This window comes from Leptinotarsa decemlineata, unplaced genomic scaffold, assembly GCF_025532065.1.
Source record: "Leptinotarsa decemlineata unplaced genomic scaffold, Ldec_3_MD MMD2_tig00000690_RagTag_RagTag, whole genome shotgun sequence".
Lineage (NCBI taxonomy): Eukaryota > Metazoa > Arthropoda > Insecta > Coleoptera > Chrysomelidae > Leptinotarsa > Leptinotarsa decemlineata.
In genome coordinates, this window is record NW_027412554.1 from 935,722 (window position 1) to 952,740 (window position 17,019).

The 17,019-nt window shown below is 33.3% G+C and overlaps 1 protein-coding gene across 6 annotated transcripts in view; it reads left to right on the forward strand.

The window, feature by feature from the left end:
• The window catches only part of LOC111509351 (Centrosomal protein 290kDa), a 155,777-nt gene that overhangs the window by 59,602 nt on the left and 79,156 nt on the right, over positions 1–17,019 (forward strand). For all 6 annotated transcript variants that reach the window (XM_074174649.1, XM_074174651.1, XM_074174652.1 and 3 more), the window contains exons 9-10: positions 4,487–4,781; positions 8,776–9,360. In XM_074174649.1, coding sequence (XP_074030750.1) covers positions 4,487–4,781; positions 8,776–9,360 — 880 coding nt within the window. The remainder of the gene's footprint in view (positions 1–4,486; positions 4,782–8,775; positions 9,361–17,019) is intronic.

Consider the following 17,019-nt stretch of genomic DNA (forward strand, 5'->3'; position numbering starts at 1 on the left):
CGATTTGTAGGTATACCAGTCTTCAAACTCTTCGGACTTTCGGTTTTAATTTTGTTGCTGACTCTCCTAACTCAGTGCGTTTTATGAGGAGCAAAATATATTAATTCAAGTTTTAAGTCCAAAAAAGAGAGTTAAGCTAGCGTGGCCGGTTTGTAAGTATACCAGTCTCCAAACTCTTTCGACTTCCGGTATCAATTTTGTTGCTGAGTTTCTGTACTCAGACAGTTCATTTTACGAGCAGCTATCAATTATCATGCAAAGTTTCTAACGTAAAAATTAAAAGTTAAGGTAGCGTGGCGGTTTGTTGTTTTACCAGTCTCCAATATCTTCTGACCTCTGGTTTCAATTTTGTTGCTGACTCTCTGCACTCAGTCAGTGCCTTTCATGAGGAGCAACACATTATTAAAAAATGTTTTTTACGAAAAAAATCGAGAGTTAAGCTAGCATGGACGATTTGTAGGTTCACCAGTTTCCAATCTCTTTCGACCTTCGCTTTTAATTTTGTTGCTGACTCTCTGCACACGGTCAGTGAGTTTTATGAGGAGCTACAAATATTTTGTTTATTTTTATACTGAAAGATTGAGGGTTAAGTTAGCGTGGTTCGTTCGCAGGTATACCGAACTCTGAACTCTTCCGACTTCTGGTTTTTATTTTGTTGCTGACTCTCTGCAGCCAGTCAGTGCGTTTTATGGGAAGCAACAAATTGATATCGAATGTGTTTTTACGAAAAAATCGAGAGTTAAGCTAGCGTGGCCCATTCATAGGTTTACCAATCTCCAACTTTGTTGCTGATTCTGCACTCAATTAGTGCAGAGTAGTGAGGAGCAACAAATAATAATTCAAGTTTCATGACAAAAAAGTTGAGAGTTAAACTAGCGTGTACGTTCCCTAATTTGAATTAAAAATGAAATGGAATTTATTTTTTCCTATTTTATTTTGTAGCCTATTACAGCAACAAATTAGCAACAAATTCACCTTCATTTGTTTGATACATGCATTCAAATTTCAGTCAGTTTCACGCTATCTCAACAGAAAGCTAGGAATATTGTCAATTATTCGCAATCGGTTCGAGCAATAAAATGAACGGTCTAGCAACTAATTATAAACAAAAAAGTAACAAATTTTGTTTTTCTCATTTTTAATTCCATTAAATTCAAACCGCTTTTTTCTCGTTGTTGTATTTTGTTATGCAATATAAAGTGGTAATCTCCAAGCTCCATGTGTAGTTTTACTCTTATGATATCTTCAAAGGTTTTTGAAATCTGTCTTGATCTAATAATATTATCATTTCTGGGAAAGACAGCTTTTGGCTTTCTACTTCTTCATATCATGATGTTAACGTATTCAAACGTGTTGCGTTTTTGTAAAATCGTTTTGTGAAAATCTCACAATAAAGTGTTTTTTGAATACGTTATATATGGATTTTCATCAAGTATCGGCCAATTCCATCATATATCCTGTGATGTTATTCAGATTTGGTACTGAAGAGGCAATAAGGTCAGTGTCTCATGTCGGAACATCGGATGTCCACCAGTGAGGACGACAGTGTTCCATGTAAGTGAAATTTTACCTCTTTCATTTACTATATTGTGTAGCAATCCGCAATCGTGTGAATTTCATCTGATTCAATTCCATAATGAATATTTGTAATATAAACTGAATAGAAAAAAGTGTTTTTTATAATTCAGTGTTCATATAAAAGTATTTGTTTCGAAACAATTTTTTTTTTCGTGTAATTCAATGTTTATATGAAAGTAACTGTTTCGACAGAGCTTTTTTTCAGTTTGTGTCTGAAAGTTATTTCTACCTATACATCTATACATCTTTGCATAGAGTTTCCTTTTTGAAATTGATTGTTTCCTTTCTTCCTTTGGAAGATTCCTACATTTTTTTGTATGAAGATGAAGAAGTAGAAAGCCAAAGCCTCCCTTTCCCAAAAATGATTCTCTACTGAAAATATACCCCTTTTCAATTATTATTTCCTGATAACTTCATTAAAAAATGGCATAGAGGCTACTGTGTCGATAGTGAGAGTCTATTTCTCATTATCCAGATGAACCACTAATAGGTTCAGCATGTTTTTCCTGGACTGAGATAGAAACTTTGAGGTTTTGTTTATCAAAAATTTTGGTCAGTTCACGAACTCATTGGATTTTGAGTTGAACTTCTGATCTTGCTATTTATTACACATGAACACATTATGTGATGAACTAGATGTATTCATTTCATTACATTCTTCGCAGCTTCAAATTGAAAATCATCATTCTTGATTTATCATCAGATACCAGCCTAACCTCAAAACAAGTCTGTTCCATATTTTCATTGGAGTTTGGAATAGGCCAAATTGAATAGTATGATTGCTCCTCATTTTTGCAAAGTACCTTTGCACTGTTGGTATTCTTAAGTTACTTATAATATACTTGTTTGAAGTAGTATCGTCCATTTTCAAAGTTTCTTCTCTGATATCAGTTTTTCATCTTCACCTCGAATCTTGTTTATCTTATTCACCTTGAACTTTTTCATACTATTTTAGTCATTTTTCTCTGGATACTTATCACAAGTGATTTCGTTCAATTGCTGATGAATTGACCATCAATATAGATGAAAATATCATGGCTACTGTAGTTGTTAGTAGACACAATATCAGTAGACTTAAATTTTGATTCGATGCACCAATATATGCAAAGAAATAGTCTTGACATTCTGGCAGTATGCGAAACCAAAGTTAGTGCTATAATAAGTCACATCAATAATTTTGGTCAGGTCAAGACTTCCATTCGTAACACAACCGATTTTCAGGAAAAAACTCACCCTTCACTGAACGATCCAAAATGTCAGATATTACTCTTCCACATCGAATTCTTAGACGCTGAATACTGAAGCAGCTTAACATCAATAACATCCTTGATTCTAATGAAGTACCTGTCATCGTATTGAAAAATGCACCAACTTGTATGTATGTATATATTTTCTCCATCATGATGTGACAGAAATGTCCCCAGTTTATGAGACCATAGACCGTGATACTGTGAAACATTACATAGTGGGCGGAGAGATCAGCTTCCAAGTTCACAACTGATTTAAGTCTTCTGATTGCAAATATCGATTCGGACAATTTGCTAGTTGATTCCAGCTCAAACTTGGATCAGTGTTATGCTCTGAAATTAGAACGTATTCTTCAAGAGTGTTTCTCTTCCTCAGGATATTTTTTTCCATCTCGTGAATTTCTGAGGATCTATCATTAATTCTTACAGTGAATATTGCATCATCTGCAAACAAAGTTGTCAAGGCATTTGTACTTTCGAATGATGTTTTGCGAACTATTCAACTTGTATTAAAAAAAATTCTTGTTGTAAGATTGTTCGAATTCAATCTTTACCCAAAAAAGGCAAGAAAAGTCTTCAAAATCTCTGTTTTGAAATCTGTTTTTCTGTTAATCAGCTGTCGTCCCCATACGAACGACAACTCTCAGAAGTTGAGACACTTGTGCGAGCTAAGGACTAACGAGGTCTTACCTTTTAACGTGTGATTCCTAACACGGTTGCAGAATCATTCCAGCTTCAACCAGATAAATTCTTTCGAGAAAAAATATCTGGTCAAGGCGGAAATCGAACCCACGGTCTTCCGATCGTGAGTCGGGCACACTACCACCGCGGCCAATTCCACAACAAAATAATTGAATAGACCAGATGATTTTCTTTCAGTGATATATAATCATGTAGAAAACTGATATTCAACATATTCGTGAGTATTCGGAATGCTACAACTTCTGAGGCAATAATTAGAATGGATTCCGAAAACACAAAAGTTTGAGATGTGGCTCTAAATATTTTTAAATTATCCGATCGTGTCTAGTAGGTATAGTGAAATTCCTTGTAGAACAAACTTCTTCAGATGGTTTTTCCAAGTAATTATATTTTATGTAATTCAAATCCAATGTTTCAAAGTGAAGCTTCATATAAAAGCTTTTTTGTTTCTATTCATCGATCCTCCGGCTTTATCTTATTAGATAAATATCATTTCCCGAAAATATAATGGGCATCTTGTTCATAATATTTCAACACGATTATTCTATGATATTATCCATATTTCATGACATTCATTTGATGAAGATATCAATTATTATAGTGCAACTCATTCTGATATGCTTCCGAGTTTATAGTTACATATTATCATTTCTATATAGTCAAACAATATATTTTAGCGAAATATTTTCTTCTCATTGTTCAATGTGGTTCTGAAATATTACACTCTGATTTCTACATGCACAATGCCACATTTTCAACTGCCGCAATTGAACTGATGTGCGTGAAATGGTTTTTTTCTACTAGCATCAAGGCTATTTGCAGAATAGCTAAATTCTTGGAATGGATATTTGTTTTGCATGATTTACATTGAAAGAGATATCTGCATTATGTCAAGAGTAATATATATATATATATATATATTACTCTTCATCTATTTTAACTCACAATAAATTTTTTAGCAATTTACGTCTGCTCTTCAATACGCTGAAATTGCAGTATTTTGGATCTGTTCCCCTCTGTTCAGAGAAAATACTCATAAACAATATAAAAACAATCAATGAAGAAAAACATGAGAGTTTTCTACGTTTGCATAAAGCCAGAGTGAAAGAAAGTGAAGCCACTTTGTTGAAAGAACAATTGAAAATCGAATTGGAATGTTTAAAAGAAGAGCAGAAGGGATTAACCAAAGATTGTGAAGAGTACCAGCGTCAAGTACTGAATTGGATGAAGGAAAAAAAAGTTTATCAGATAAATGTAAACAATTCAGTAACGTTTTAAGTATATAGAAGAATGTGTGAGAGACTGGAAATGGCATATTCTGAATAAAATATCGTATATAACATAACACAATAATCCCGAATTTCAATATCTATTGATTTATTCAGAAATCAATAGATATTTGCAATGAGAAAATAGGTAATTAGGACAGACCTTAAAAGTAGGTAAAAATTGTTTTTCATTATTCTCCAATTCTATGAGTTGTTCCTTGATAGGTAAATAATATAGGTGATGAATTCATCACGCATAATATTGACAAGTAGCAATATTCAAAATGTCTTTTTTGATTACGTTATACTAGATTTTCATCAAGTATCAGTCAGTTCTATCATATTTTCATCAATAATACTGTACATTAACGTCATAATGAATTTATGCGTTACTTTATGTATACCAAGCATATCGAGAGCTATTCAAATTCAAGTTTTTGCATGAGAACGCTGCGAGATGAAGGGTATTACTGAATACTGTGAAAAAATGGAACACTCAACTTTTATTTTTGTTTCGAAGATATACTAGAAAACCGATATTTGAGAAATTTACTTACAATTCGTCATAGTAACTTTCATAGGCTATCGAAATATTACAAGAATCTAGGCTTTCAGTTGGTCGCCAACTTGTACATTCGAGTCCAATATTAAACTGAAAAAACCATTGGACCTTGACTGGGCCTTCAGAAATCATAAACTGGACATTGAATAGACTACATTTGAGTCTTTTAGATGCATCTATGGATGTGATTTGAACGTTTCCGAAATGTATTATTTGTAGATGTTCCAGAGATCGTCTTCAATAAAATGTTTACCTAATTTCCGTAATTCCGTAATTGCCGGTATATTTTCATTTCCTGTCGAATAGATATCTTACAGGCTGGAAATTAGCTGTTTTCTGACGTAGATCAAAATGAAAAACATCAGCACTTTTGGATTTATCCATACATATTTTCAATCCTGGATGAACCAAGCAACAACAATAACTTTGAAAGGTGTGGTACTTCATTAGCAAAAATATGTTATTATATTTTTTCATTATGAATCTTAGTACAAAAATCCACAACACAAAAAATTAAATCCAGAACTATTTCAATATGGAGAATTTATTTTTCCGAACTTGTCGGACAAAAATGAAAAATAATCTGATGTATCCATAAATAAAACCAATTCACTCTTAATGCTTGATTCGTTGCTGGTTCTTTTCTTGGTTAGATTTGGTAGACTTCAGAAGCACCAGCAAGCGTCTGAAAAAATATAAAATCTCAGAAATATGTTGAATTAATTGATTCAAGACGATAATTGATAAATATAAGTTGAAATAAATGGGATTTTTCTGCTCAGAGATAATTTTCATAAAATTCACTATTCAATTGAGAAGTAAAGGTTGATCAACCAATCTTTATTGTGTCCAACAATCTGAATGGACTTTCTTCATAAATTTGCACATTACACAAAATACCAATAAATAATATTTTTCAGAAGTTTTTTTTTTGTACTTAAGAATTTTATTTTGTAAACAGGAGAACATTTCAGAAGTTACTATTTAGGAATAACAAAAATTTATGATATGTAGAACAAAATAACAAATTATGGAATAGTAGTATTTCTAGGAGACATGTAGTAATGGAAATTCACCACGTAACACCTCCATCATTTTTATCACATCGCAAATGAAGTCGAAAACAATATCGGATTTGAATTTCCTTTCAACAGATCAAAAAAGACTTCAAATCTATCTTCGTGAACTCATTGAAATGAAAATAATTGGAAAATACTCTAAATGACTCACATTCCTCAGTATTTCTTCATCCGCCCAAATTATAGGTTACGAAAAGTATGTATATATAATTTTTGGAACGAACTGATTATGAACTCATGCTAGTAATTGATTTAAAATCAACTACTCATGTTGATCAATTGTGAATGAGCTAAATCTATCAACTTCTGGATGCAAAGTTTCAATGTATAATAGATCATTTATAACTCTCCACTAAACATCATGATTATCAATCCTGTCTGCACTAATTGTGATCATGTGATCATGTAAACATTTTTAGCATTATCAATTACATACTCAAATGAATGAATAGGCTAGGACATTTATATTTGTCTCTCTTAATGAGATTTCAACACTTTCCTCAGAGTCACCACCATTTGTGAACTCATAAAAAGTTGGAAAATAAGGTAAACTGAATGATGGTATGTCACGTCGTAAAACTTCAACTCACTTCGAATTATTCAATAGAAAAAAAGTTTGAACCTAACTTTTAAATTAGATAACGCGAATTCTTAAATACTAATATTTGAGTTGGAACCTTCGGGTGAAATCTTGCATATTTTTATTATCAATTTTCAAAATTATTCTCCATTTTTGCAAATTTCATATCCCAAATTTTCACTAATTGATAATCAACTGTGTTTATTGATCATTCATTTGTTCACAATGTCATTGTCGTATTAGGAGTTACTTTTCAATTCTTTTGTGAGCCCACCGATTGATCCGATGGAAATTCATTTATTGGTCCATTCGAAACCTATGAACGTATCTGAGCCTGAAATGTATTCGAATACTTTGTCTTCGGGCTCTGATTTACCTTGCAGTGAAAGACAGAGGATGAATCTTGTTAAGCGGTTGATGTCCAAGTTTGGCTTTGCAACGGAGCTTCTTGGAAAGCCTTGTTTGTCATTGATATTCAAGCTGAAGGCTGAACCACGCAGCAATGCCTGCGTGGTTCAGCCTATCATCACTGATGAGATCTTTTGCCGGCCGGAACAGCGATGTTTGGAGTTGGATCATGGAGGCTTTGTCCTTAGGCTCTGCTTTGCTTTCATTTATTTTTCTTTGCAATGAAAGCTGCAGTGGAATAAATAGAACGAATCTCTTCTGGTGGTCAATGTCAAGTCTTGGCTTTGCAACGAACCACATTATTGATAGTCATGAAATGATTTCTTTTTCGATCTCGCATACGGCGATTCCGAAAAAACAAATTTACTTAGGATTATTTTGAAATAGGTTATTCATACCTTTTGTTGAGTCCGCATTATTTTGTATAAAGCAGATTATGAAATAGGTTATGCATACCTCATGTTGAGTTCAAATCATACCGCTAGCATCATTGTCATGATCATGACAAAATTTCATTTTCAGATGAAGATATTTTTCAAAACAGTTTTGATTACTTTCGATTAGATTTCATGAAAACATACCTACGTTGAAGGAGTAACAAGACACATTTGAATATATTTTTACAGATTTGTAAAATGTTTTCATAGAACACGACAAAAGTGGCATGATATGTGGGAAAAAAAGTTCTTGACTTTTTACTACTTCATCTTGATACAAAAATGTGGAAATCTTTCCAAAAATTTGTCAATCCTAAAAATATAACCCTTTCAAATTGGAATGATATATTGTTTAGAACACACAGCGTATTTTTGTTCGTTTATTGAAATTAATTGTTGAGTTAAGCAATCCATTCGTGGTGTTTAGGCTCTGGTTTCATCTAGGTTCAACAGATTTCCAATATATTTAAAGAAGATAAAAAATAAAATAGAATTTCAAATTTTTTTATTTATTCTCTATACATATATTCGGAACCATGTGAGCTAAAATAAATTTTTAATATTTATTCGATATTTCCCAAAAAATTAAACATTGTCATAACTCAACCTTTTTTTTATTTTCATACAGTTTACGAAATCCCAATGTTTATGCTCAAATTTTAATATAGGATATTACTTTTTTTATGCTGAATGTATCATAAAAACATTGTATATGATATTTAAATCATATGTCTGATACAAAACGAAGTTTTAAATGCGTTTTGCAATATTTTGAAAAAATGACTATATGACAATCATAATGCAATTGAATATTTCATGAGGAAATGCCAATGTATAACTGTGATGAGGGAATGTCAATGTATAAGTGTGTAATTGTCAACTGCAATTCAATAATTTGTTGATTTGTTCCACAGGAATTGAGACACAAGCGGCAGTTAGAATTCAAAGAGGAGCAGTTACAACATTTTATGGAACGGGTGAAAATGCAAGACGATCAAATAGCACGACTAGACGAAGAGCTTTTATTCTGGCATAAAAATTTCGATGACCTATTCTTGCCAAAACAAAAAGACTTTCACGATATTGGAATCACAGAGACATCGACACGAGATTCTCCTACACCTGTGAAATCACTGGAAATTTCAAAATCGTTCAAGTCCGTTGAAGTTCAAGTTAACGAAGGGAAATCGAGCTCATCCATAGATGAAACCCAACATTCAACATTATTGGCGGACCTTTCGAGAATGAAAGGCGAACTTTCCCAGAAACAACAAGTTGTTGATCAAATGAAGAGCAAAATCACTGAACATGAGATGACAATAAGTTTATTTAGAAAGCAAATTGGTGACAAACAAAGTCAAATCACATTTTATGAACGTCATATATTGGAACTGCAGAACAAAAAAGCTGAGATACATGTGAATGGTGCAGGTGGTGACAACATAAATGCTCGAGTAGAGAGAACTAATAGTACCAATGAAGACTTTTCTGTTCTCACGGTAAAAATTCAATTTTTTTTCAGATATGCAAAATTTGTTTTATTGGTGGAAATAATAATCGTGGAAATATCAGTTAAATGCATACAATGATATAATATTTCAGTTTACGTTGAATATCACGAAAAACAAAAGTGAAAACTGAATTATTTTTTATATTTTAAATACGTTATAATTCTTCATGAGTTTTATTAAAACAACGATAAAAATAAAATAAAAACAACAATAAAAATTAATTGGCGCTTCGGGGCGACTTCATTGATTCCAGTGGCGCATTTGTTTTTTCAGCTGCAGGAAAACCCGGAAAAACCTGTAGCACCACATCATCTGAAGATCTTGATCTAACAATGTCCTCTCTCTTATAGAACAAAATGTAGGGTGTCTCCAGAGGCTCCAATAAATTCAATGCATCGCCAGAACACTTCGTGACACGACTATCGTCAAACTTAAACCAGTCCGTTTCTTCTTTGCCCAAGGCGTAATAATGACCAAATTCAACGCCAGAACCACAGTGAACAAAGACTGCATGAATATTATAATAGTGCTCTGCTAGGTTGAAATGTTCATCTATTTCGAACCTTCCAAAGAGTTTCTTGCTTCCGTTAGAGGTTGAGTCTTGTTAGAAAATCATCAGTATTATTATTAGATTGACTGGAGCCTCAGCTATACTTGTTTCCTTATAACAGTCAGTTAGTTTGGCGCATGTTTGACAATACAGTCGATCATCACCTGTTAAAAATTCCATTTTCAGATGATTTAACAATAAGCTTTGCACGGACTGGTAATTAGTCGTATTAGGAAAAGCTAGATGAAGTTCCAGAAATTCACATAAGTTTTCAGTACTTCTTGAACATTTACCACAAAGTAAACAAGTGAGGATTTTTCCAGCAGAAAATTTACAAACACAAGACGAGATGGGTTGTACGGAATCATTCAGTCCAGAGCGGTCAGGAGTATTGATTTTGCTATTGTTTTGCTCACGAAGAATATTCAACAAGAACCCCGAGAATTCGGCACAATCCTCTTGTTGTCCTAACGGTGGACTTCAAAGACTCCAGGAAATCGGTTGTAGGAAAAGATGATACCTTCTTACGAAACTGCAGCTGCATGAACAGTTGTTTGAGTTTGATGAATAAGTAGGAAACATTCCCGTTCTCGTTCATCATTAAAACTTCGTTCTTGAAATTATTTGTCATAAACAACACTTGTAAAATGCTATTCATGTAGCAAGTGTTTCCTAAATTATCCAATCCAATTTTCTTCTCTAGATTTTCAGGACAACTATCTACTGATTCGTAAGGAAGAACATGTTTCACAGAATCTCCATAGGAACCATTTCTCAAGCTGCGATCGATCCTTCCAAGTGAAGAAGGGTTTCGTAGAGGGATCGATTCGGCTCTTGCTTCATGAAGCTCTTCCACTGAAAGGGTACCAGTTCTACGAGGACTGCAACTCATTTTTTGGGGGCAAGAATGACCTGCGTTCACTGACCGCACTGAAAAAGAAGAAGGTGGATCAATCACTTGTGAATTAACCTTGATAGGAGACTGATGGATATCTACATATCTCGGCTTGTTTCGAAGAGGCTTCAGTTCCGTACTGAAATTAGGGTAATGCATGATCTCATCAAAATTATGTGAAGGAGGAATAGTTCCAAGTACTGAAGCAGCATTGCCACGTTGAATAGCGATACTAATTCTTTATATCAAAAAAGAGGTAGAACGGTGATCTTTCGTTGCTTGGCCTATTCTCCTTCCGAGTTCATGAACGAATAACAGAGATTCCGGGCCATAAACACCAAAAGTTTCAACCGCTACTGGATGAAACAGATAGTTGTTTTCAAGATTTTGGTATTTTTTCCTTTTCAATTTCTCGCCAGACAATGCTGCAGTTCCAGCAGACTTGGAACTTTCGGCTAGATGGGAAGCCGCGACCGTGTCAATGCAAGTAAAGTCCCATACCACAGGTTTACCGTATTTCTATAGTATGAGAGACATACCACCTGGTCGTTTACCATCATCTCGACTGGTACCTAAGGGTTCCAGAATTGCAGGAACATCCGCTGACAACATAGCTCGTTTCAATATGTCGTTCACTTGGTGATGTCGAGATGTACGCCCTGCACTTCTCCTGCAACTCAAACCATGTGTACCTTTCTCATCAACTATACTACCGCAAACACAAGTATGAGAAACACAAATAGATGAACCCATCCTAAGTCCTACTGCTATTCTGAAAGATTCATCGTCTAATAGTGTTCCAAGAGATGCAACAGGTAAAGCATTTAGCCAAGCACCCGATTCCTTGATCATTGCTGCTTTCAGACGAGCCTTATCGTATACACTTGTAGATTCAAGAAGTTTATCAGTTATAATGTTCAGGAGAGGTCGGTCCCATACACTTTGTATTTTCTTTTCATCTGTAGGATATATACGTTATAATAAAATAAATATAATCAAGAAATGATTTTGATCTAAACTAATTTTATGGAGAGAAAATATTTGTATTATTTGTTGTAATGGATAAACTCGAAAACTTCGTAATCAGTTTTGAAAATTTCCACTTCTGGAAAGCTATTGCGAATGACATGAGTTGTATTTTATTCAGGAAATATTACCTACAAAAAAATTGCAGGGCTATATGGCTAACTATTGAATCGCAATAACCGAATATTTTCATGATTATCGTAGAATATGTACATGTAAATTACTCTTCAACTTACTCGAATCGGACCTTTCGTTTGGAAGTTTTAGCGTACAGGGTGAGTACGGTCCATTGCAAATTTTTTGAATTGCTCAATTTCTATTTGCAGTCATATCGATAAATACCGAGCGTGGCCAACCAAAGTAATATTTTTTTTAAATGGAACACCCGGTATACGAATACATAATTCGATTCCATATTGTTTTGGTTCTTTAACAAATTTTTGTTTTCGAATTTCCATTGCGACATTGCCGAGTTATTCCACAAAAACCTATTTTGCAGATAATATTTTTCAATTCACTACCCGCATGTCTGTACCAATTGAGTGGATTTTTTTGGAATAGTTAGTCCACTATGATAATTTCTGGAATCTCAATTTTCGGAAACAATATATAGGCTTCGTTTGAAGGTGGTTGACAATGTTTCGTGGTGCATTTCATTAGTTTGGACTTCCATTGTCTAATATGATATTAGTTTATTTGAAATTCCTTAAAAAGTTTATGAATTTTAAAAATATTAGCTAAAAAATAACAATTATATTAAGCGAAAAAACTGAAATTACAATGAAATAAAATACAAGCAACAATTAAAAAAATTGAACTATTAACAACAAATGAAAATTAAAAATTATGGAAAATGGAAATTAAACCGCTCCCGCTCCCGCTAAAACCGATGAAGCGGGAGAGGAAAGGGGGGATAGGTGAAAGCACTCGAATGACCTATAAATAGTCAGATATCGGATAAATAAGTCCAGTCATCACCCTAAGACGATTTTGGATACTAACAATCGAAACGTCGTGAAGTAACTTGGCTTGGAATCTTTTGATTCTTAATTCTTATTTCTTGGTAATGATTTTTAATTTCCATTTTAAATTTTTAATTGTTGCTTGTATTTTATTTCATTGTAATTTCAGTCGTTTTGCTCAATATACTTGTTATTTTTCAGCTAATCTTTATAATTTTTATAGATTTTTTCAGGGATTTCAAATCAACTTATAAAATATTAGACAATAGAAGTCCGAAGAAATGAAATATATAGGGTTTCAAATGGAACACCCTGTATTTTTTCATTTGTATGAAATGTTTCAATATTTCATTACATTTTTCATCAGAGTTATACTATACGACAAACTGATATTTCACAAACAATACTCAGTTTTGTAACCACACAAATTAATTTATTTACGACTCAAAATTTTTTCAATATGAACAATAACGCCTAATTTTTTCAATTGAATAGAGGAGTCTAAAAGATGTTCAAAATCGCGACCATTTTCTGCAACACATAATGTCAGTCTTTTTTTAAACGAATTCTCTACATGTTTCAGCATATCCTCTGAGATTTCCCTGAAAGCTCTAGTGGATCTTCGTTTCATATCTTCTATAGATAGGAGATAGGATATAGGAGGAGTTTGGTAGACAATCCATTTGATATACTGGTGATCTGGGTGGCCACGCCACAGGCCCACCCCTACCTGTCCATATTTAATTGAAATAATCGTTGGAGTATTCCCTTACCTAAGTTTTGAAATGTGGTGGTGCACCGTCTTGATGTAGCCACATTATAAGTCTTGTTCAATATGGGCTCCATCCAATAAATTCGAAAACTCATGCCGAAGGAATCTAACATATTTTCTTCCAGTGAGATGCCTGTTCAAAAAATACGTACCGATAACTCATTTTCCGAGAGTTCCACCCCAAACATTCAGTGACCAACGCCGTTGGTGGTTCAGGCAACGAACAAAAGGGGGGTTTCCATTGCATAATAATTAATGTTACTTGTATGCAGGTCCATTTTCATGAAAAGTTGATTCATCAGAAAATAACACGGAATCTAAAAAATCATTTTCCTGATTGATCTTTTCTAAGCCTCCTCGGCATAATTGAACACGTTTTTCAAAATATCTTCCTCTTCATCATCAATTGCATGTGGTAAGGATGGAATTTGCTTGCTCGTATCATTCGAGACACGCTGGTATGAGAAAATCCTAATTCTTGCTCAGGTCTCAGGTACTCACATGGGGATTTTCAATGAGGTGAAGAGCAATTTGAAATGTACTCTTTTCACTTGTTATATGTCAGACACGTTCGAACTTCTCGTGAATGAAATGCCTTTCCATCTGGTTGTATCCTTTTGGGGAACTTCTTTATGTAAATCCTAGATGCAAGGAGAAAGTTTCCGTCACTTTTCCCAAAGCATATACCATTTGCACCATATCTTCCAATACATAATTCAGAATGAAGATGATTCAATCTACACACGAAAGTAACTTCAACAGGCGTTATTGACAAATTCCGAGATTCATTTTTTGATTTCAGTCATGAGTTTTTGAAGGAACAAGCAGTAGATATTCTTTAGGTTTTTTATGCATTTCTTACCGTTGAAACCGCTGTTAACTATTACTAGATGGTATGGAAAATGCTAATGTACTAGCGATTAGTTTGAATATTCAAAAAACAAATTTGAGTAAGTGAACGTAAGAAATTAAATTTTTTGTGGTTACAACAATTACTAAAACTTGGTATAATTTGTAAAATATTAATTTTTTGTATAGTATAACTCTGATTAAAAAAATGTGAAATGTTGAAATATTTCATACAAATGAAAAAATACAGGGTATTTCATTTGAAAAAGTTGAATTATGTTTGTTGGAAAATGAATGAACCTGACCGGTTTTACCGAGCACCCTATATATATATATATTTTTTTTTTTTTCGAAAGTTGAGATTCCCGAAATTATCATAGTGATGTTGACTAACTATTCTTAAAAAAATCCACTTGATTAGTGTAGACATGCGGGTGGGGGATTAAAAAAATATTGTCAGCAAAATAGGTTTTTCTGGAATAACTTGGCAATGCTGTAATGGAAATTCGAAAACAAAATTTCATTAGAGAGCCAAAAAAATATGAAATCGAATGTAGAAATTTCCGATCGAATGAATATTCATATACTGGGTGTTCTTTCTATTTTGAAAAAATATAACTTTGGTTGGTCACGCTCGGCTGAATCACCCAGCATGCGAGGAAATAATTTTGAAAGATATATTATTTATCGGTATGACTGCAAAAAAAATTGAGCAGTCCGAGAAATTGTTTCCTCTGATAGCAATGGACCGAGAGAATCTTGTTGACTCACCCTGTATATCATAAATTAAAAGTGAGCTAACAGCCTTACTAACAGTAGTTAGTCTATCATTCACGTACATATTTTTCGAGATTAAAAAGCTTTATTTCCAAGTCGCACAGGCGATAGAAATTATATAAGTGATAAAACATTCGGTGACAACTAAAAATATCTGAATTTATTAAATTTCTGAGCCGTGGTCTTGAATCATGTATCGCCAGAAAATTGCAACTATAATTTGCAACTTTATTGTACATAAAGGAATTCCATAATAACTGTAATAGTGATAAAACTTTTTGTGATAGCTGAAAATACATGAATTTGTTAAAACTCTGAATCGTTAAATTGAATCAAGGTAACTAAAAAAAATGCGACTATTAAATGCACTCCTGAATGCAAGTAAAACATAATTTTTATTCAAGCAGGTTATATAGTGCGGATGTAAACAGTACCCCAATCCTCTTAACTTTCGAAAGAGGTAAGATATCAGAGTCAGAGTAAAAAATAAAAGTTGATAGCGCCATTATATCACATGGAAAGGAGGGTCTTGATATATTTCGTATGAAAGATATTTCAATTCTGGAGACACCCAACATTTTTTTTATAAGAGTGGTAGATCAAGATCTTCAGATGATGTGGTGCTGCAGGTTTTTCCTGGTTTTGCAGCTGAAAAAGCAAATGCGCCACTGAAATCAATGAAGTCGCTCCGGAGCCGGTAATCTTCGATTACCCGGCTGCGGTGTTATTGATGTTCTAATGTAGGACTAGAAATTTCGTAACTTCGCCATACTATGTCACATTTTTTAAATAAATGGTAATTGGAAAGATAAAAAAAACATCTTTTGCAATAGATAAGTATCAATTTCATATCATTTCCAATTATTTTTCCCCAGACATTTATTTCATGAAGAGTTTGAGTGTGATCTTTTCGAAAAATATGTGGGTTTATATCTGAACAATATTGCATATTTTGGCTGTTGACATTTCTCTTCTAAAAAGTGCATTTGTTACTAAAACAAAATAATCTTTTTATACAATTTCGATTTGCAATCAAAAGTTCAGACATAAACTCACAAAACTTCATTCTTCTGTTCGGGTCATCTTCACTTAATTTATGTAATACTCATCTTCGGTTTATAGCGGTGAAACTTATATCTTCTGAGGTGATTGATGGTTGATTTTTAAAAGAACATTTTCACGAATGTTCTCGTGGATTTCTATCTATCTACACTTCCAGTGGAAGGAAATGTTCAACCAATTCCCTGAGATATTGTCAACAGGTCGGATTATCAGAAAATAATTTTTCATGAAAATTACGGCTGACGTTGGCGTTGAAAAATTGAAGAACTGCGCTTTTTTGTCAAATACTTTGGTTCAATGTTATTCTACATACGATTCATTTCCGTAAACAATGTCTGTCTCTCACACATTACAAATATTTCGTAAACCTTGATAACTTTGGAGCTGTTTCAATCCTCTTTTGGTTACGAATTATCGTTACTCCTAGTCTCCAATTCATACATCAATAACTCCATAACCGGTTATTCACATTCAAAATAGTAAAGTTATAAATATATTATAGATATCGCCCCCTCAGGAGGTAGTGATATCACACCATTTGTATTAAAAATGATTTATTTGCCTACAAATTCTGTACGTCTATATTGATTTTTGAATTATTTCAATAAATTTCATTACAATGTTAACAAAGTTTTATTTATCTGGAATTTATGAATACAATATATTTTTTCATGCAGACGTTAAATTAAATTCCGAATAAGTAATACCACGGTGAGTTAACAATATAAAACGAGTATTTCAATGAATAAAAACA